General features: G+C 37.9%; 1 protein-coding gene across 2 annotated transcripts in view; it reads right to left on the reverse strand.

The window, feature by feature from the left end:
- Nucleotides 1-21855, reverse strand: part of PLA2G4A (phospholipase A2 group IVA) — a 164623-nt gene that overhangs the window by 105770 nt on the left and 36998 nt on the right. For both annotated transcript variants that reach the window (XM_061185609.1, XM_061185608.1), the window contains exon 3: nucleotides 7225-7306. In XM_061185609.1, coding sequence (XP_061041592.1) covers nucleotides 7225-7306 — 82 coding nt within the window. The remainder of the gene's footprint in view (nucleotides 1-7224; nucleotides 7307-21855) is intronic.

Below are 21855 nucleotides of genomic sequence, written 5' to 3' on the forward strand. Positions count from 1 at the left end.
AGCCCCCTGGGAAGTTATTTCAGAATTTTTAGAATCGTGGGTGGATACTCAAAAACATTACAAAAATATTTAGTAAACCAAAATTCATGTTCAGTCACAACTGACCTCGGGGAAATGTTTGATTCAGAAAAGATGACAGCAGCAGCGCCATTTATAAAAAAGAGTATTTGCAACTCCATAATTAATCCAAGAAAAGATTAATTATGTTATAAATCAATCCAAGATCTTATAAAATTTGAAACCCATGATAATTCTAGATAGCTTATGGATAGAAATCACAGAGGTATTTATAATCTACAAAAATGGAGTATAAAATTATTTTTTTAATTCTCTCTCCATTGAGGCAAAAAAGGAAGCAATATCCTAGAAGAAAGGTATAGTTACACATATTTATGTATTTTATTCATTCATCCAAAATTCTCTGAGATTTTCCTACTATACCAGGCTCAAGACTAAGCACTTATTTTCTAAAAAGTGAAGAAGAAATAGGCCCCAAAGTACATGTGACAAGTGTTTCATGGGGCATTTTTTGTTTTGCTTTTTTTGTTTGTTTGGTTGTTTTTTTGGCTGCACCGTATGGCTTGAGGAATCTTAGTTCCCAGACCAGGGATGGAACCTGGGCCCCCACCACCCCTCAGTGGAAGCGCGATCCCTAACTACTGGACCACCAGGGAAGTCCCACATGAGACAAGTGTCAAGCAGAGGTCTGGATAGCTGTCAGGGGAGCAAAGGAGTGAATTGTGCCCAAGAGTATCAAAAAGACAGTGGAAGTACCATTCTACTGTTTCTCTTGAGCTGAAAAAATGAAGGATCCAATAATCTGCTCAACTCAGAAATTCAGAATGGATATTTCTTGTTTCCAAGGTGAAAAACTGAAAATAATCTCAAGTGCACAAACTACCCAAAAATACTTTGGCTCATATAAAGATTATATTTAAGAAATAAATGTCTTCTTATGTTGATATCTGAAATCATGTTAACAGTAATAGATAACATTCATTGAGCAATTACTATGCATGAGGCATGTAATGCTTCACATATGTCAACTCATTGAATTCTCTCAATGTCTCTAAGATGAGAAAAAGAAGACAGAGAGAGGAAACTTGCCTGAAGACACAAGACCAGTGAGTAGTGCTTTGCCTCTGAAGACCATGTTCTTTCATAAATATATTCTGCCTCCTCCCTGGAGATTCTGATGACTGTGGAATTCAGGAATGGCTACAGGAGAGGATAATGTATTTTCATAGTAATTTCTACATTGCCCTTGCTGCTAACACAGATTCTCAGAAGATTACATAGATGATGTTTCTCTACATACAGACTCAACACTATGCCTCTTGCCCCAACATGTGCAAATAGGAAGGATGAATTCTAACTTCCCTTCCCAGGGAATTATTAACACTTTGTGTTGAGAGTCATGTCCTTTGAAGAGGCTTAATCCTCTGGATGGTCTCGAGGTGAGGGGATTTGAGACTGCTGCTTTGGAGAGACAAGACTGGAGGAAACAGGGCTACCTTTCTTAAAACTCAAATGTGTTTGGGTTTTCTTAAGTTTCTACAAGTGTTGGAAAGTCATGCTTCTGGTGCACTGTGGGTGGCGTGATGACTACAGGATGGTCATGGAGTCTGGACTCTAAGCACCGTAACCTTGAGCTCAGGGCTAGAGTCTCTCTGGTGTGGCATATGATCACTGGGAAGACTACTCTGAGAGGTGTCCCAGTGCTTGCCAAAAGTGGAAAGCCAGGATCCATGCAAACAACATTTAGCCGAAGGTTGGATGCCCATGATAGCAGCCACCAAGGCTTATGGCAGGACCCACTCCTAATTTACAGGCAACTCTAAGTGCCTAGAATACCTGTAGGACCCTGGGGAGGGGGAGATCACCCACACTCCCCCACCTATTCTAGTGAATGGGGGCTCAGAATCAAAATTAATGCGATTTAGAAAAATCATATAGGTGAGATTTCATGGACCTGAGTAATGTGGAGAATATTCATTTCACTACACAGTGATGTGTGAACTCTTACAGTAATTACTCCATAGGACTGAAAGACATATAAAACAACACAGAATGATTCAAAAAGAATCGAACACTTGCAAATAATTTGTATCTGATGCCTGGTTTATATATGAATAGGTAGTAAAAATCGATAGTAAAAATAGGTAGTCAAAAAACAAATTTGTAAACAAACTTTCATGTTCAGTTTGAACAATCTTACAGATGCTCCACATGGTCCACATGCATCCCCCAGATCACAAGTCCCGCATCAGTACTGATGCTGATTCATCCTCGACTCCACATCACCCCTGAAGGTAGGAGTGAAGCCACAGTGTGTTTCTTCTTTCCTCAAGACCACCAGGGGGTACAAACCCAAGGTTCTTCCTGAATCCCCACCAGAAGTCAGGTGGTCTAGAATATTTTAAAAGTCTTCCATTCTGTTTGAATGACCCTGTTTTTGTACTTAACATTCTTTGACAATATGTGAAAGATGACAATTTAAACTTCCTTTGTGAAGAACAGCCAGTAACAATAAGCATTTATCCAAACTTCTTGCAGTCAACACACTTATAGTACACAACTCAACCAAAGCTCTTTGCAGGGGAGAGGGAAATAGTATTTCACAATATTCGAGTAATGAAAAGCAGGGTACGTAGAGTTATCCTGCCTGGGTTCTTAGAAATGTCCTAAATAAAATCACAGATTAGTAAGTTGAGGGAGCATTAAACCATATTAAAATATTTATGGGGGATATATCTATGTATATGAGAGGAAGAGTATATTTATGTACATGAGGGAAAGACTACACTATATTCATATGGGTATATGCAAACTACTTCTTTTTAAAATAAGACTATGGTGAGTCAGATGCAAATTTGAACTTCAAACTACCTCTTCGTATGACGTGTGCATAAGAATACAGGGAAGGGCTGGCACCGGGGCACTGGGAAAAAATGTACATGATACATTTGGACAAACTGAGATTAGCAAGGATGTCTGGGAAGGGGCTGTCTTGTTCTTGGCTTGCCCAGTGCTCTGAAGTGAAAACAAGGAAGTGAGTGAGATGTTATGATTCAAATGTCAGCTCTGACTCCTCTAAAGATAGTTTATGCGGTGCTGCTGACTGTATTATGATGTTCTAGCAATGCAGTATGGTATTTCTAAAAGAAGCTAGTTAGAATAGGATGAATAATAAAAATAAAATAATCTTGGTATTATATTTTTTAAAAAAGCAGATATAGGACTTCCCTGGCGGTCCAGTGGTTAAGACGCCACACTTCCACTGCAGGGGGTGCGGGTTCGATTCCTGGTCGGGGAACTAAGATCCCACAAGCTGCACAGTGCAGCCAAAAAAATTTTTTCAAAAGTAAAGCAGATATAGGTGTCAACACTTTGATTCATGTGGCACCCTTGAGAAAGCCCCTACATACACAGGTAAAGCTGAAAAACCAAATAGTAATCTGTCATTCTTTACCAACATGCAACACTTTATGGAAATTTGCCTTTTTAAATAAATGTAGACACTATCAACAACAGAAGAGAGTGTAGTTTTCTGTCATCCTTTTCAGATCTTAGGACATTGTTTATCGTTCTATCCTTGTCTATCTTTAGAGAACTTCTGTATACAAACATCCCAAAATTCTGCTTACTTGGCAATCTGTATAGATCAAGCTCACCAAGTAATATCATCAAAACTCCTCTTAGAAAAGTGACAGCTAACACCCATGCCTTTTCTCACTATAATCGCCTACAACTTCTCAAAAATAAATCGTTTGGCACTGTATATTGTCCCTCTACTTTTTCTTACCAACCTCATCATTGAATTTATTTCTCTAAGACTCTCTTTTGTTCTTTTTATCTCCTCCTGATTTCCTGTAAACTCATCAAGATGATATCAAGGGCTGGCAATGATCTCCTCCTCCCCCAAAAAAATTTAATTCAAGAAAAATAAAATCAAATTACAAATGCTGAATAGAAATGTTAACAGAATGTCACAACACTATCCTTTCTCCAACAGTGATTAATCTCCAGTGGCTATTCCTTCCAAGCGTCCTTCACTTTAAAAAGGAAGCTTTCAGGAATTCCCTGGCAGTCCAGTGGTTAGGACTCCGTGCTCTCACTGCCGGGGCCGGGGTTCAATCCCTGGTCCGGGAATTAAGATCTCGCAAGCTGTGAGGTGTGGCCAAAAGAATAAAAATTAAAAAAATATAAAGGAAGCTTTTTGGAAATCAAGGGTCCAACCTGTGTTGTGTACACTGTGGGGATCCAAAACGTACCTGTTCCTTATTTCATTAGATGAATTAATATCTCATGTTCATTCTTAAGTAATATTATCAATATCAACTCAAATAGATTTAAAATGACACTTGCAGCATTACTCTCTTCCCTGTCCTAATTACAATAAATAAGCACGGGCAAAGTGCCTGGGGCCTATGGGGAAAGTAGCTAAGAAATGAGGTCCATACCAGTTGAAGGTGACTCAGCATAGAATTTGACCTGCTGTAGGACTCATCTCAAGCATGGTAAAAACCATTCTCTCTCTAAGACAGAGCTCTGCACTGATAGTCAAATTAAAGTCAAATTAGGTCAGTAACTTGCATGGCTGGCGAGTCACTGACATAGCCTTTAGCTGAATTATGAATGGCTTTTCTAACTAACAGTACAACCTCTAGAGTTGTAAGGCATGTCCTTTTCTCAAGGTCATGGGGGTACCACTTTTTTTTAATCTTTTTTTTAACATCTTCATTGGAGTATAATTACTTTACAATATTGTGTTAGTTTCTGCTTTATTACAAAGTGAATCAGCTATATGTATACATATATCCCCATATACCCATATCCCCTCCCTCTTGCATCTCCTTCCCACCCCACCCCACCCCACCCCTCTAGGTGGTCACAAAGCACAGAGCTGATCTCCCTGTGCTATGCGGCTGCTTCCCACTAGCTAGCTATTTTACATTTGGTAGTGTATGGCTTCCGATTTGGATTCTCTTTCTTCTCTTTTTTTAAAATAAATTTATTTATTTTATTTATTTATTTTTGGCTGTGTTTGGTCTTCGTTGCTGTGCGCAGGCTTTCTCTAGTTGCGGCGAGCGGGGGCTACTCTTCGTTGCGGTGCGCAGGCTTCTCATTGAGGTGGCTTCTCTTGTTGCGGAGCATAGGCTCTAGGTGCATGGGTTTCAGTAATTGTGGCACATGGGCTCAGTAGTTGTGGCTCACAGGCTCTAGAGCGCAGGCTCAGTACTTGGGGTGCACGGGCTTAGTTGCTCTGCGGCATATGGGATCTTCCCAGACCAGGGCTCGAACCCGTGTCCCCTGAATTGGCAGGCGGATTCTTAACCACTGTGCCACCAGGGAAGTCCCTGGCTTCTCTTTCACAGGAGCCTTTCTTCCAGTGAACTCTCGTTTAATTGATGAAAATGCAAAGAATTATAAAAAGCAAAAGGATAACTTAAGAAAAGCTTTGGCAAAGGAGTGATTAAATGGGGTAGATTGATGTATGAGATAAAATTTAGAAAATAAACCCCTGGTCCAGACTAGATGTGAAGAAATTGTCCTTGTTCCCGTCACCTCTCCTGAGAAGCACTGTTCATCAAAAACTCTTGCCATTAGATTCCACCTCCTGGCCCCCTCCTTCCGACTTTTACCAATTTCCTGGACACCCTTCCTTCACTGAAGGCTTGAGCCCAGAGCCCAAATTCTTCATTCCTTAATATTTAACCTCTCTCTATTGGTCCATTTTCATTGCGATTTCAACAAGCTCAAGTCCCTCGTATTCTTTTTTTTTTTTTTAACATCTTTATTGGAGTATAATTGCTTTACAATGGTGTGTTAGTTTCTGCTTTCCCTCTTATTCTTATTCTTTTTTTTTTTTAAAGGAATTCCTTTTTATTTTTATTTATTTATTTTTGGCTGTGTTGGGTCTTCATTTCTGTGCAAGGGTTTTCTCTAGTTGCGGCAAGCGGGGGCCACTCTTCATCGCGGTGCGTGGGCCTCTCAGTATCACGGCCTCTCTTGTTGCGGAGCACAGGCTCCAGACGCGCGGGCTCAGTAGCTGTGGCTCACGGGCCTAGTTGCTCCGCGGCATGTGGATCTTCCCAGACCAGGGCTCGAACCCGTGTCCCCTGCATTCGCAGGCAGATTCTCAACCACTGCGCCACCAGGGAAGCCCCCCCTCTTATTCTTAAATATAAAAAGCATATTCTATAGTCACCTCCAATATATTTAACATACTACGGCCAGAACAAATATTTTTTAAAATAAAGAGCCAATCCTGTGACTTGTGACTCAAACGCCATCAAATTCTTCCCACTGCATTTCTGATAAAATCTCAGTCTCGTTGTATGAGTGCTTGTCCTCCTTCACCTTTGCTGTGTGTCTCTAACAGTTTGGGACCTCACAAGCAATCTGCCCTTCGCTCGCCTTTGAACATGCTGTTTTCTCTGCCTGGGATTCTCCCCGCTCTCAGCACTAAGATTTTCTTCCTTTAAGAACCAGTGTAAATGCCATTTCAGCCAGAAAGACTTCCCTGTTTCCCAGAATGGTAAATTGCAATCTCTGTTCTTTCCCCCAAACCCGTTATGAGGGGTAAATTGCCATTCCCATATTTTAGCAATAATCTACAACTTTACCCAATTCGTTGTCACAATACTTATCCATCCTTCTTTGTATTCCCACCTCCATGACCCCAGTCATCTGCATGGTAAGATTAACCAGGAAAACTGCATTTTAAAACGTAGAAGGATACTGCTACCAAATTAATTCAACATTATCCTCAGGCTTTGGTTCATATCATTTCAAGCTGTCCCACACCAGTTTCTATAGCTATTTGCACACATAATAAACACACTTAAAGCCATAAGAATTAAACTGCATTTTTAAAAAATCCAAAGGCACAATACCTCACAGAGGCAGCTAGTTTAAAGTCTTGACTCAGCCGTCTTTCCAAAATAAAATGGAAATGTCTTTGAAATCCAAAACTCTGTCCTAGGACAGTCATTTTATCTGATCCCAAGTACTCCCAATTAATGTAAAGTCAAGGTAAAACACTATTCTGACAGATAAAAGAGCATCAGAGAACCATTCAAAATGTTATCATTCAAAGATGTAGACAAAGATTATCACATCTGAAAAAGGGACAGCCCCTGGTTTGTCAAGGAACTCAGGCAACTAAAGAGTGAATCATAATGACATATTTTCAACAGAAAAGCAAATAAGGGCACTTACGCATGTCACCAAAGGCCCCCTTTGTCACTTTCGTGGCACGTAACACCACTACTGTGAACTTGTGGGAATAATGGTGCTCCACCTGGAAAAAAAAAACATAATGAATTTAAAATAAGCCTGTAATATAGGATCCAGGTAAATTGTTTTCATTGTTTCCTTGAGACTAATTGAAAACATTCCAGTTGAAAGGAAGTAACATGCATACCAGAAACATTCTTTGATCATGAGGCTTTTCCTTTTTTGATCCTTTCCTCTCTCTGGCACAGAATGATTGAGTTTATATCATGCTTTAAAATGTCACTGCAGCTTGACTGTTAGGACTTCTTTGCAGTCCCTGCTTTACAGGGTTTACCAAGCCCTTGAGAAAAATGTAAATCAGGACTGCAGGCTTTCTAGGTGCACAATCAGGCTTTGTACTAGGTGATAAGCAAGACCTGCCTTAGAAAGGTGAAGTCAGAGCAAGATGTTTGCATTATCTAAATGTGTTTGTTTTTATTGTTACTGTTCAATGAAAGTCTTTTTTTGGTATAACATTTCCAGAGCAGTTTTCAAAATCCTTTGGATCCAAAGCAATAACCAGCAAGCTACTTATATTAATTTTAATTTATTTGTTAAAACCATACGTGACAAGGTTAAAAGTTTCTATTAGCCTAATAGCTTGCATGCACATAAGAAGTATTAACAGGTAGAAGACTTTATTAAACACTTCACGTAACTGGATATTAGTTCTCAAATGATTCTACTCACCAAAACAGAATGGGAAAGCAGAAACTCACAAAGTTCTCTGAGCAACTGAAAAGATTACAAACTCTTTATCTAAGGCTCAAGCATTTTTGTTTAATCTTAGGAGAAGCCCACATTTATAAGTTACTCCTACCTTTCATAATTTTAATAGACTTGCTTAACTGGTTAAAAAGTCCATAACTAATTAAAAAGAAGCTAAGATACTGACAATACTGAGAAGCGAGTCTAAAAGTAAGGAAGCAGAAAAAAATTATAAAAATGGACTCATAAGGACCAGCAGTAGTGGGATATAGGAACAAAAGTTATACAGCATTCAACAGTTTCTGAAGATATCACTCTATGAACAGAGTAATTTATGTCCAGATTTATAACACAGCATCAAGAAGAGGTGAAGTCATGAATAATGAGCATACCTTGTTTAAAAAGGCAGAGAAGCATATAAAATCTTTCGAGATAATTCTTATTCAAGTTTATTGTCAAAGAGAAATGCCTTCTGTATTCAGAAGGGCTCTGAATAGCCAAAGTTTTATTCTACATACATGAAATTATCAATCATAAAAAAAAGAATGCTTTAAAAAAGGCATATTGCCTTATACTACAACCAAAAATCACATGCACTCCTCCCACCAAAAAAGAAAAAAAAAAAGAGAAAGAGAGAGAGAATCCAGAGAATTCCCTAGCGGTCCAGTGATTAGAACTCCATGCTTCCACTGCAGGGGGTACAGGTTCATTCCTGGCCGGGGAACTAAGATCCCGCATGCCACGCTGTGGCCAAAAAAAAAAAGAGAGAGAGAATCCACTATCATAATTAGAAACTTCAACACCCCTCAATCAGAAATGAACAGATGCAGTAGGCAGAAAATCAGTAAGGACAGAGTTGAACTCAACAGCACCATCAGTCAACTAGATATAATTAACACTTATAGACTACTTCATCCAACAGCAGCAGAATACATATTATTCTTAAGCTAACATGGAACAAAACTGCAATGTCTACTCTCACAATGGAATTAAACTAGAAATCAGTAACAGAATAATAGCTAAAAAAATCACAAAGTACTTGGAGATTAAACAACTTCTAAATAACATAAGTGTCAAACAAGAAGTCTCAAGAGAAATTTTTAAATATTTGGAACTAAATGAAAATGCAACTACAACTCATCAAAGTTTAGCGGGATGCAGTGAAAGTAGTGCTTAGAGGGAAATTTACAGCACTGAAACATATATGTGTGTGTGTGTGTATATGTATGTGTATATATATATATATATATATATATATACACATACATATATATGAAAGACCTAAAATCAATCATCTAAGTGTCTACTTTAGGGAACTAGAAAAAGAAGGGCAAATTAAATCTCAAGTAAGCAGAAGAAAAATTGTAAGAACTGGAGGAGTGAATAAAATTAAAAATGGAAAATCAATAGAGAAAATCAATGAAACCAAAACTTGAAAAGATCAATAAAATCGATAAGCCTTTAGCAAGGCTAAATAAGAAAAAACCAGAGAGAACACAAATTATAAATATCATAATTGAATAAAGGAAGTTCATTACAGATCATATGGACATTAAAAGAATAATAAAGGAACACTATGAACAATTCTAAGCCCACAATTTCAAAACCTAGATGAAATGGACCAATTCCTTGAAAGACAAAATCTGCCAAAATTCACACAAGTAGAAATAGACAATCTTAATAGGCCTATGTTTATAAAGAAATTGAGTCAAAATTTAACCTTTCAAAACAGAAAACACCAGGCCCAGATGGATTCACTGGTAAATTCTACCAAACACTTAAGGAAGAAATTATACCAATGTCGTCCAATCTCTTCCAGAAGATAGTAGAGAGAATAGTTCCTAACTCATTCTATGAAGCCAGCTTTATCCTGATAACAAAACCATACAGAGGCACTGCAAGAAAAGAAAACTGTAGACCAATATCTCTCATAAGCAAAGATATAAAAATTCTCAACAAACTATTAGCAAATAAAACCCAACAATGTATAAAAGGAATTGTAACCACAACCACATAGGATTTATCCCAGGTATGGAAGACTGGTTCAGCATTTGAAAAGTAATTATTGTAATCCATCACATTAACAGTCTGAAGAAGAAAAATCACATGATCATATCAATAGACACAAAAAAAGTATTTGACAAAATTCAATACCTATTCATGATGAAAACTCTCAGCAACCTAAAAATAGATGGAAACTTTTTCAACTGGATAAAGAACACCTATAAAAATCCTACAGCCAATATCATAGTTAATGGTGTGAAACTAGAAGTTTTCCTGAAAAAATCAAGACAAGGATGTCCCCTCTTACCACTTCTTTCAACATTGTACTGGATGTCCTAGCTAATGCAAGAAGACAAGAAAGGGAAATATAAGATGTATGGATAGTGAAGGAAGAAATAAAACTGTCTCTGTTCACGGATGACATGATTGTCTATGTAGAAAACCCAAGTGAACTGATTTTTAAAACTCCTGGAATTAGAAGTGATTATAGCAAGGTTGTAGGATATAAGTTTAATATGCAAAATTCAATCTCTTTCCTATATACCAACAATGAACAGGTGGAATTTGAAATTAAAACACAATACCATTTACATTAGCATCCCCCCACACACACAAAAAAATTGAAAAACTTAGGTATAAATCTAAAAAAAATGTACAAGGTCTATATAAGGAAAACTACAAAACTCTGATGAATGAAAGCAATCAAGAACTAAATAAAAAGAGAAATATTCCATGTTCATGGATAGAAGACTGAATATTGTCAAGATATCAGTTCTCTCCAAATTGATCTATAGATTCAAGGCCATCCCAATCAAAATCTCAGCAAGTTATTTTGTAGATATCAACAAACTGATTCTAAAGTTTATATGGAAAGACAAAAGACCCCAAAATAGCCAACATAATGTTGAAGGAGAAGAATAAACTTGTAGGACTGATGCTACCTGACATCCAGACTTACTATAATGCTACAGTAATCAAAACAGTATTGCATTAATGAAAGAATAAACAAATAGATCAATGGAACAGAATAGAGAGCCCCAAAATACACCAACACACATATAGTCAACTGATCTTTTACAAAGGAGCTAAGGCCATACAATGGAAAAAAGATAGCCTTTTCATCAAATGGTGCTGGAACAACTAGACAGCCATATTAAAGAAAAAAAAAAAAAAAAAAAGAGAGACAAATGATATCTGAGCCTGAAAGAGAATAAGAAAATGTTCTTGAAAATCCAATTTAGGGATTAGCTTTCTCCACTAAAGAGAACTTTTCAATAATTATCATATATAATAGTACATACTCCCCAAATCATCTATGCTCTTTTTCCATATCCTAGAGCTTTTAATACCACATGGGTTTCCAAATGCCTAAAAATTCCCTCATAGGATAAAAATGATTAGCAATGCTCATCTATTATTTAACATTTTTTGAAACTGTTACAAATGTATTCATATGTCAAATGTTTATTAATGACATGTACAGAAAGATGAAATTTTTATTAGGATTCATTGAGTATGAACCATCTGTTACACATTCTAATAGATGCAAATTCTCATTTTCACAACAACCCTATAAAATAGATGTTATTATATGTATTTATAGATGAGTAAAGTGAGAGGTTAAGTAATTTCCCAGTATCTCACAGACAGTAAAAGTTAAAATTGAATTAGAATCCAGTCTTCCTGTCCCCAATGTCTTTACTCTTTCTATATTCCTTTACTTATAGAGAATAATAATATCAACATCAATACCTAATAGCAAAAAAGGTTATTTCCATTTATTAAAGTTGTACAGATATTTACAATCTAGTGCATTATATCTGTAGTTGATCTAAAGTCTCTCTAGAGGAGACCTTCAAGATGGTGGAAGAGTAAGAAGTTGAGATCACCTTCCTCCCCACAAATACATCAGAAATACATCTACATGTGGAACAACTCCTACAGAACACCTACTGAACACAGGCAGAAGACCTCAGACTTCCCAAAAAGCAAGAAACTCCCCACATACCTGGGTAGGGCAAAAGAAAAAAGAAAAAACAGAGACAAAAGAATAGGGATGGGACCTGCACCAGTGGGAGGGAGCTGTGAAGGAGGAAAAGTTTCCACATACTAGGAAGTCCCTTCACTAGCGGAGATTGGGGGCGGCGGGGGGGAAGCTTCGGAGCCATGGAGGACAGCGCAGCAATAGGGTGCAGAGGGCAAAGTGGAGAGATTCCCGCACAGAGGATCGGTGCCGACCAGCACTCACCAGCCCGAGACGCTTGTCTGCTCACCCGCCAGGGCGGATGGGGGCTGGGAGCTGAGGTTTGGGCTTCGGAGGTCAGATCCCAGGGAGAGGACTGGGGTTGGCTGCATGAACACAGTCTGAACGGGGCTAGTGTGTGACAGCTAGCAGAGAGGGAATCCGGGAAAAAGTCTGGAACTGCCTAAAAGGCAAGAGACCATTGTTTCTGGGTGCGCAAGGAGAGGGGATTCAGAGCACTGCCTAAACAAGCTCCAGAGATGGGTGTGAGCTGCGGCTATCAGTGTGGACACCAGAGACAGGCATGAAATGCTAAGGCTGCTGCTACAGCCACCAAGAAGTTTGTGTACAAGCACAGGTCACTATCCACACCTCCCCTCCCGGGAGCCTCTGCAGCCCACCACTGCCAGGGTCCTGTGATCCAGCGACCACTTCCCCAGAAGAACACATGGCACACCTCAGGCTGTTGCAACGTCATGCTGGCCTCCACCACCGCAGGCTCGCCCCACATTCTGTACCGCTCCTTCCCTCTGGCCTGAGTGAGCCAGAGCCCCTGAATCAGCTTCTCCTTTAACCCCGTCCTGTCTGAGCAGAAAAACAGATGCCCTCAGGTGACCTACACGCAGAGACTGGGCCAAATCCAAAGCTGAACCCCAGGAGCTGTGCGAACAAAGAAGAGAAAGGGAAATTCCTCCCAGCAGCCTCAGGAGCAGTGGATTAAATCTTCACAATCAACTTGATGTACCTGCATCACTGGAATACCTGAATAGACAACGAATCATCCCAAATTTGAGGCAGTGGACTTTGGGAGCAACTGTAGACTTGAGGTTTGCTTTCTGCATCTAATTTGTTCCTGGTTTTATGTTTATCGTAGTTGAGTATTTAGAGTTTATTATCATTGGTAGATTTGGTTATTGATTTGGTTGCTCTCTTCCTTTATATATATATAGATAGATAGATAGATAGATAGATATAGATATATAGATATTTTTTCCTTTTCCTCTTTTTGTGAGTGTGTATGTGTATGCTTCTTTCTGTGATTTTCTCTGTATAGCTTTGCTTTTACCATTTGTCCTAGGGTTCTGTCTGTCCGTTTTTTTTTTTTTTTTCTTTTCTTATTTATTACCTTTTAATTATTCTACTTTTTAATAATTATTTTATTTTAATAACTTTATTTTATTCTTTCTTTCTTTCTTTCTCCCTTTTCTTCTGAGCCGTGTGGTGGACAGGGTATTGGACCTCCGGCCAGATGTGAGGCCTGTGCCTCTGAGGTGGGAGAGCTGAGTTAAGGACATTGGTCCACCAGAGACCACCCGGCTCCATGTAATATCAAATGGCAAAAGCTCTCCCAGAGATCTCCATCTCAACACTAAGACACAGCTCCACTCAACGACCAGCAAGCTACAGTGCTGGACACCCTAGGCCAAACAACTAGCAAGACAGGAACACAACCACACCCATTAGCAGAGAGGCTGCTAAAATCATAATAAGGCACCACATAACACACCACCGGATGGGGTCCTGCTACCAGAAAGACAAGATCCAGCCTCATCCACCAGAACACAGGCACCAGTCCCCCCCACCAGGAAGCCTACACAACCCACTGAACCAACCTTAGTCACTGGGGGCAGACACCAAAAACATGGGAACTACGAACCTGCAGCCTGTGAAAATGAGACCCCAAAAACAGTAAGTTAAGCAAAATGAGAAGACAGAGAAACACAGAGCAGATGAAGGAGCAAGGTAAAAACCCATCAGACCAGACAAATGAAGAGGAAATAGTTAGTCTACCTGAAAAAGAATTCAGAGTAATGATAGTAAAGATGATCCAAAATCTTGGAAATAGAATGGAGAAAGCACAAAAAATGTTTAACAAGGACCTAGAAGAACTAAAGAGCAAACAAACAGTGATGAACAACAAAATAAATGAAATTTAAAATTCTCTAGAAGGAATCAATAGCAGAATAATTGAGGCAGAAGAACGGATAAGTGACCTGGAAGATAAAATAGTGGAAATAACTATGGCAGAGCAGAATAAAGAAAAAAGAAGGAAAAGAATTGAGGACAGTCTCAGAGACCTGAGGGACAACATTAAATGCACCAACATTCAAATTATAGGGGTCCCAGAAGAAGAAGAGAAAAAGAAAGGGACTGAGAAAATATTTGAAGAGATTAGAGTTGAAAAATTCCCTAATATGGGAAAGGAAATAGTCAATCAAGTCCAGGAAAAGAAGAGAATCCCATGCAGGATAAATCCAAGGTGAAACACGCCAAGACACATATTAATCAAACTATCAAAAATTAAATACAAAGAAAAAATTTTAAAAGCAGGAAAAACAACAAATAACATACAAGGGAATCCCCAAGGGTTAGCAGCTGATCTTTCAGCAGAAACTCTGCAAGCCAGAAGTGAGCGGCACAATATATTTAAAATGATGAAAGGGAAAAACCTACAACCAAGATTACTCTACCCAGCAAGGATCTCCTTCAGACTCGACGGAGAAATTAAAACATTTACAGACAAGCAAAAGCTAAGAAAATTCAGCACCACCAAACCAGCTTTACAATAAATGCTAAAGGAACTTCTCTAGGCAAGAAACACAAGAGAAGGAAAAGACCTACAATAAAAAACACAAAACAATTAAGAAAATGGTAATAGGAACACACATATCGATAATAACCATAAATGTAAATTGATTAAATGCTCCAACCAAAAGACATAGACTGGCTGAATGGATACAAAAACAAGACCCATATATATGCTGTCTACAAGAGACCCACTTCAGACCTAGGGAAACATACAGACTGAAATTGATGGGATGGAAAAAGATATTCCATGCAAACAGAAATCAAAAGAAAGCTGGAGTAGCAATTCTCATATCTGACAAAATACACTTTAAAATAAAGACTATAACAAGAGACAAAGAAGGACACTACATAATGATCAAGGGATCAATCCAAGAAGAAGATATAACAGTTGTAAATATTTATGCACCCAAAATAGGAGCACCTCAATACGTAAGGCAAATGCTAACAGCCATAAAAGGGGAAATCGACAGTAACACAATCATAGTAGGGGACTTTAACACCCCACCTTCACCAACGGACAGATCATCCAAAATGAAAACAAATAAGGAAACACGAGCTTTACATGATACATTAAACAAGATGTACTTAATTGATATTTATAGGACATTCCATCCAAAAACAGCAGATTACACTTTCTTCTTAAGTGCTCATGGAACATTCTCCAGGATAGATCATATCTTGGGTCACAAATCAAGCCTTGGCAAATTTAAGAAAATTGAAATTTTATCAAGTATCTTTTCCGACCACAACACTATAACACTAGATATCAATTACAGGAAAAAATCTGTAAAAAATACAAACACATGGAGGCTAAACAATACACTACTAAATAACCAAGAGATCACTGAATAAATCAAAGAGGAAATCAAAAAATACCTGGAAACAAATGACAATGAAAACACACGACCCAAAACCTATGGGATCCAGCAAAAGCAGTTCTAAGAGGGGAGTTTATAGAAATAAACTCCTACCTCAAGAAACAACAAACATCTCAAATAAAGAACCTAACCTTACACCTAAAGCAATTAGAGAAAGAAGAACAAAAAAACCCCAAAATTAGCAGAAGGAAAGAAATCATAAGAATCAGATCAGAAACAAATGAAAAAGAAATGAAGGAAACAATAGCAAAGATCAATAAAAGCAAAAGGTGGTTCTTTGAGAAGATAAACAAAATTGATAAACCATTAACCAGACTCACCAAGAAAAAAAGGGAGAAGACTCAAATCAATAGAATTAGAAATAAAAAAGGAGAAGTAACAACTGACACTGCAGAAACAAAGGATCATGAGAGATTACTACAAGCAACTGGAAGAAGTGGACAAATTCTTATAAAAGCACAACCTTCCGAGACTGAACCAGGAAGAAATAGAAAATATAAACAGACCAATCACAAGCACTAAAATTGAAACTGTGATTAAAAATCTTCCAACACACAAAAGCCCAGGACCAGATGGCTTCACAGGTAAATTTTATCAAACATTTAGAGAAGAGCTAACACCTATCCTTCTCAAACTCTTCCAAAATATAGCAGAGGGAGGAACACTCCCAAACTCATTCTACTAGGCCACCATCACCCTGATATCAAAACCAGACAAAGATGTCACAAAGAAAGAAAACTACAGGCCAATATCACTGATGAACATAGATGCAAAAATCCTCAGCAAAATATTAGCAAACAGAATCCAACAGCACATTAAAAGGATCATACACCATGACCAAGTGGGGTTTATCCCAGGAATGCAAGGATTCTTCAATATACACAAATCAATCAATGTGATAAACCATATTAACAAATTGAAGGAGAAAAACCATATGATCATCTCAATAGATGCAGAAAAAGCTTTTGACAGAATTCAACATCCATTTATGATAAGAACTCTCTAGAAAGTGGACATAGAGGGAACTTACCTCAACATAATAAAGGCCGTAGATGACAAACCCACAGCCAACATCGTTCTCAATGGTGAAAAACTGAAACCATTTCCTCTAAGATCAGGAACAAACCAAAGTTGTCCAATCTCACCACTATTGTTCAACATAATTTTGGAAGTTTTAGCCACAGCAATCAGAGAAGAGAAAAATATAAAAAGGAATCCAAATCGGAAAAGACGAAATAAAGCTGTCACTGTTTGCAGATGACATGATACTATACACAGAGAATCATAAAGATGCTACCAGGAAACTACTAGAGCAAATCCATGAATTTTTTTTTTTTTTTTTAAACATCTTTATTGAAGTATAATTGCTTTACAATGGTGTGCTAGCTTCTGCTTTACAACAAAGTGAATCAGTTACACATATACATATGTTGCCATATCTCTTCCCTCTTGCATCTCCCTCCCTCCCACCCTCCCTATCCCACCCCTCTAGGTGGTCACAAAGCACCGAGCTGATCTCCCTGTGCTATGCGGCTGCTTCCCACTAGTTATCTATTTTACATTTGGTAGTGTATATATGTCCATGACACTCTCTCACCCTGTCACATCTCACCCCTCCCCCTCCCCATATCCTCAAGTCCATTCTCTAGTAGGTCTGTGTCTTTATTCCCATCTTGCCACTAGGTTCTTCATGACCTCTTTTTTTTTTTTTTCCCCCTTAGATTCCATATATATGTGTTAGCATACTGTATTTGTTTTTCTCTTTCTGACTTACTTCACTCTGTATGACAGACTCTAACTCCATCCACCTCATTACAAACACCTCCATTTCATTTCTTTTTATGGCTGAGTAATATTCCATTGTATATATGTGCCACATCTTCTTTATCCATTCATCCGATGATGGACACCTAGGTTGCTTCCATGTCCTGGCTATTGTAAACAGAGCTGCAATGAATATTTTGGTACATGACTCTTTCTGAATTATGGTTTTCTCAGGGTATATGCCCAGTAGTGGGATTGCTGGGTCATATGGTAGTTCTATTTTTAGTTTTTTAAGGAACCTCCATACTGTTCTCCATAGTGGCTGTATCAATTTACATTCCCACCAACAGTGCAAGAGTGTTCCCTTTTCTCCACACCCTCTCCAGCATTTATTGTTTCTAGATTTTTTGATGATGGCCATTCTGACCGGTGTGAGATGATACCTCATTGTAGTTTTGATTTGCATTTCTCTAATGATTAATGATGTTGAGCATTCTTTCATGTGTCTGTTGGCAATATGTATCTCTTCTTTGGAGAAATGTCTATTTAGGTCTTCTGCCCATTTTTGGATTGGGTTGTTTGTTTTTTTGTTATTGAGCTGCATGAGCTGCTTGTAAATCTTGGAGATTAATCCTTTGTCCGTTGCTTCATTTGCAAATATTTTCTCCCATTCTGAGGGTTGTCTTTTGGTCTTGTTTATGGTTTCCTTTGCTGTGCAAAAGCTTTTAAGTTTCATTAGGTCCCATTTGTTTATTTGTGTTTTTATTTCCATTTCTCTAGGACCTGGGTCAAAAAGGATCTTGCTGTGACTTATGTCATACAGTGTTCTGCCTATGTTTTCCTCTAAGAGTTTGATAGTGTCTGGCCTTACACTTAGGTCTTTAATCCATTTTGAGTTTATTTTTGTGTATGGTGTTAGGGAGTGTTCTAATTTCATACTTTTACATGTACCTGTCCAATTTTCCCAGCACCACTTATTGAAGAGGCTGTCTTTTCTCCACTGTATATGCTTGCCTCCTTTATCAAAGATAAGGTGACCATATGTGCATGGGCTTATCTCTGGGCTTTCTATCCTGTTCCATTGATCTATATTTCTGTTTTGGTGCCAGTACCAAACTGTCTTGATTACTGTAGCTTTGTAATATAGTCTGAAGTCAGGGAGCCTGATTCCTCCAGCTCCATTTTTCGTTCTCAAGATTGCTTTGGCTATTCGGGGTCTTTTGTGTTTCCATACAAATTGTGAAATTTTTTGTTCTAGTTCTGTGAAAAATGCCAGTGGTAGTTTGATAGGGATTGCATTGAATCTGTAGATTGCTTTGGGTAGCAGAGTCATTTTCACAATGTTTATTCTTCCAATCCAAGAACATGGTATATCTCTCCATCTATTTGTATCATCTTTAATTTCTTTCATCAGTGTCCTATAATTTTCTGCATACAGGTCTTTTGTCTCCTTAGGTAGGTTTATTCCTAGGTATTTTATTCTTTTTGTTGCAATGGTAAACGGGAGTGTTTTCTTAATTTCACTTTCAGATTATTCATCATTAGTATACAGGAATGCAAGAGATTTCTGTGCATTAATTTTGTATCCTGCTACTTTACCAAATTCATTGATTAGCTCTAGTAGTTTTCTGGTAGCATCTTTTGGATTCTCTATGTATAGTATCATGTCATCTGCAAACAGTGACAGCTTTACTTCTTCTTTTCCGATTTGGATTCCTTTTATTTCTTTTTCGTCTCTGATTGCTGTGGCTAACACTTCCAAAACTATGTTGAATAATAGTGGTGAGAGTGGGCAACCTTGTCTTGTTCTTGATCTTAGTGGAAATGGTTTCAGTTTTTCACCATTGAGGACAATGTTTGCTGTGGGTTTGTCATATATGGCCTTTATTATGTTGAGGAAAGTTCCCTCTATGCCTACTTTCTGCAGGACTTTTATCATAAATGGGTGTTGAATTTTGTCGAAAGCTTTCTCTGCATCTATTGAGATGATCATATGGTTTTTCTCCTTCAATTTGTTAATATGATGTATCACGTTGATTGATTTGTGTATATTGAAGAATCCTTGCATTCCTGGGATAAACCCCACTTGATCATGGTGTATGATCCTTTTAATGTGCTGTTGGATTCTGTTTGCTAGTATTTTGTTGAGGATTTTTGCATCTATGTTCATCAGTGATATTGGCCTGTAGTTTTCTTTCTTTGTGACATCTTTGCCTGGTTTTGGTATCAGGGTGATGGTGGCCTCGTAGAATGAGTTGGGGAGTGTTCCTCCCTCTGCAATATTTTGGAAGAGTTTGAGAAGGATAGGTGTTAGCTCTTCTCTAAATGTTTGATAGAATTCGCCTGTGAAGCCATCTGGTCCTGGGCTTTTGTGTGTTGGAAGATTTTTAATCACAGTTTCAATTTCAGTGCTTGTGATTGGTCTGTTCATATTTTCTATTTCTTCCTGGTTCAGTCTCGGCAGGTTGTGCATTTCTAAGAATCTGTCCATTTCTTCCAGGTTGTCCATTTTATTAGCATAGAGTTGCTTGTAGTAATCTCTTATGATCGTTTGTATTTCTGCAGTGTCAGTGGTTACTTCTCCTTTTTCATTTCTAATTCTATTAATTTGAGTCTTCTCCTTTTTTCTCTTGATGAGTCTGGCTAATGGTTTATCAATTTTGTTTATCTTCTCAAAGAACCAGCTTTTAGTTTCATTGATTTTTGCTATTGTTTCCTTCATTTCTTTTTCATTTATTTCTGATCTGATTTTTATGATTTCTTTCCTTCTGCTAGCTTTGGGGTTTTTTTGTTCTTCTTTCTCTAATTGCTTTAGGTGCAAGGTTAGGTTGTTTATTCGAGATGTTTCCTGTTTCTTGATGTAGGCTTGTATTGCTATAAACTTCCCTCTTAGAACTGCTTTTGCTGCATCCCATAGGTTTTGGATCGTCGTGTCTCCATTGTCATTTGTTTCTAGGTATTTTTTGATTTCCCCTTTGATTTCTTCAGTGATCACTTCGTTATTAAGTAGTGTATTGTGTAGCCTCCATGTGTTTGTATTTTTTACAGATCTTTTCCTGTAATTGATATCTAGTCTCATAGCGTTGTGGTCGGAAAAGATACTTGATACGATTTCAATTTTTTTAAATTTACCAAGGCTTGATTTGTGACCCAAGATATGATCTATCCTGGAGAATGTTCCATGAGCTCTTGAGAAAAATGTGTATTCTGTTGTTTTTGGGTGGAATGTCCTATAAATATCAATTAAGTCCATCTTGTTTAATGTATCATTTAAAGCTTGTGTTTCCTTATTTATTTTCATTTTGGGTGATCTGTCCATTGGTGAAAGTGGGGTGTTAAAGTCCCCTACTATGATTGTGTTACTGTCGATTTCCCCTTTTATGGCTGTTAGCATTTGCCTTATGTATTGAGGTGCTCCTATGTTGGGTGCATAAATATTTACAATTGTTATACCTTCCTCTTGGATCGATCCCTTGATCATTATATAGTGTCCGTCTTTGTCTCTTGTAATTGTCTTTATTTTAAAGTCTATTTTGTCTGATATGAGAATTGCTACTCCAGCTTTCTTTTGATTTCCATTTGCATGGAATATCTTTTTCCATCCCCTCACTTTCAGTCTGTATGTGTCTCTAGGTCTGAAGTGGGTCTCTTGTAGACAGCATATATATGGGTCTTGTTTTTGTATCCATTCAGCCAGTCTGTGTCTTTTGGTGGGAGCATTTAATCCATTTACATTTAAGGTAATTATCGATATGTATCTTCCTATTCCCATTTTCTTAAATGTTTTGGGTTTGTTATTGTAGGTGTTTTCCTTCTCTTGTGTTTCTTGCCTAGAGAAGTTCCTTTAGCATTTGTTGTAAAGCTGGTTTGGTGGTGCTGAACTCTCTCAGCTTTTGCTTGTCTGTAAAGGTTTTAATTTCTCCATCAAATCTGAATGAGATCCTTGCTGGGTAGAGTAATCTTGGTTGTAGGTTTTTCTCCTTCATCACTTTAAGTATATCCTGCCACTCCCTTCTGGCTTGCAGCGTTTCTGCTGAAAGATCAGCTGTTAACCTTATGGGGATGCCCTTGTGTGTTATCTGTTGTTTTTCCCTTGCTGCTTTTAATATGTTTTCTTTATATTTAATTTTTGATAGTTTGATTAATATGTGTCTTGGTGTGTTTCTCCTTGGATTTATCCTGTATGGGACTCTCTGTGCTTCCAGGACTTGATTAACTATTTCCTTTCCCATATTAGGGAAGTTTTCAACTATAATCTCTTCAAATATTTTCTCAGTCCCTTTCTTTTTCTCTTCTTCTTCTGGGACCCCTATAATTCGAATGTTGGTGCGTTTAATGTTGTCCCAGAGGTCTCTGAGACTGTCCTCAGTTTTTTTCATTCTTTTTTCT

Source organism: Eubalaena glacialis, chromosome 3 (genome assembly GCF_028564815.1).
Source record: "Eubalaena glacialis isolate mEubGla1 chromosome 3, mEubGla1.1.hap2.+ XY, whole genome shotgun sequence".
NCBI classification, from domain to species: Eukaryota; Metazoa; Chordata; class Mammalia; order Artiodactyla; family Balaenidae; genus Eubalaena; species Eubalaena glacialis.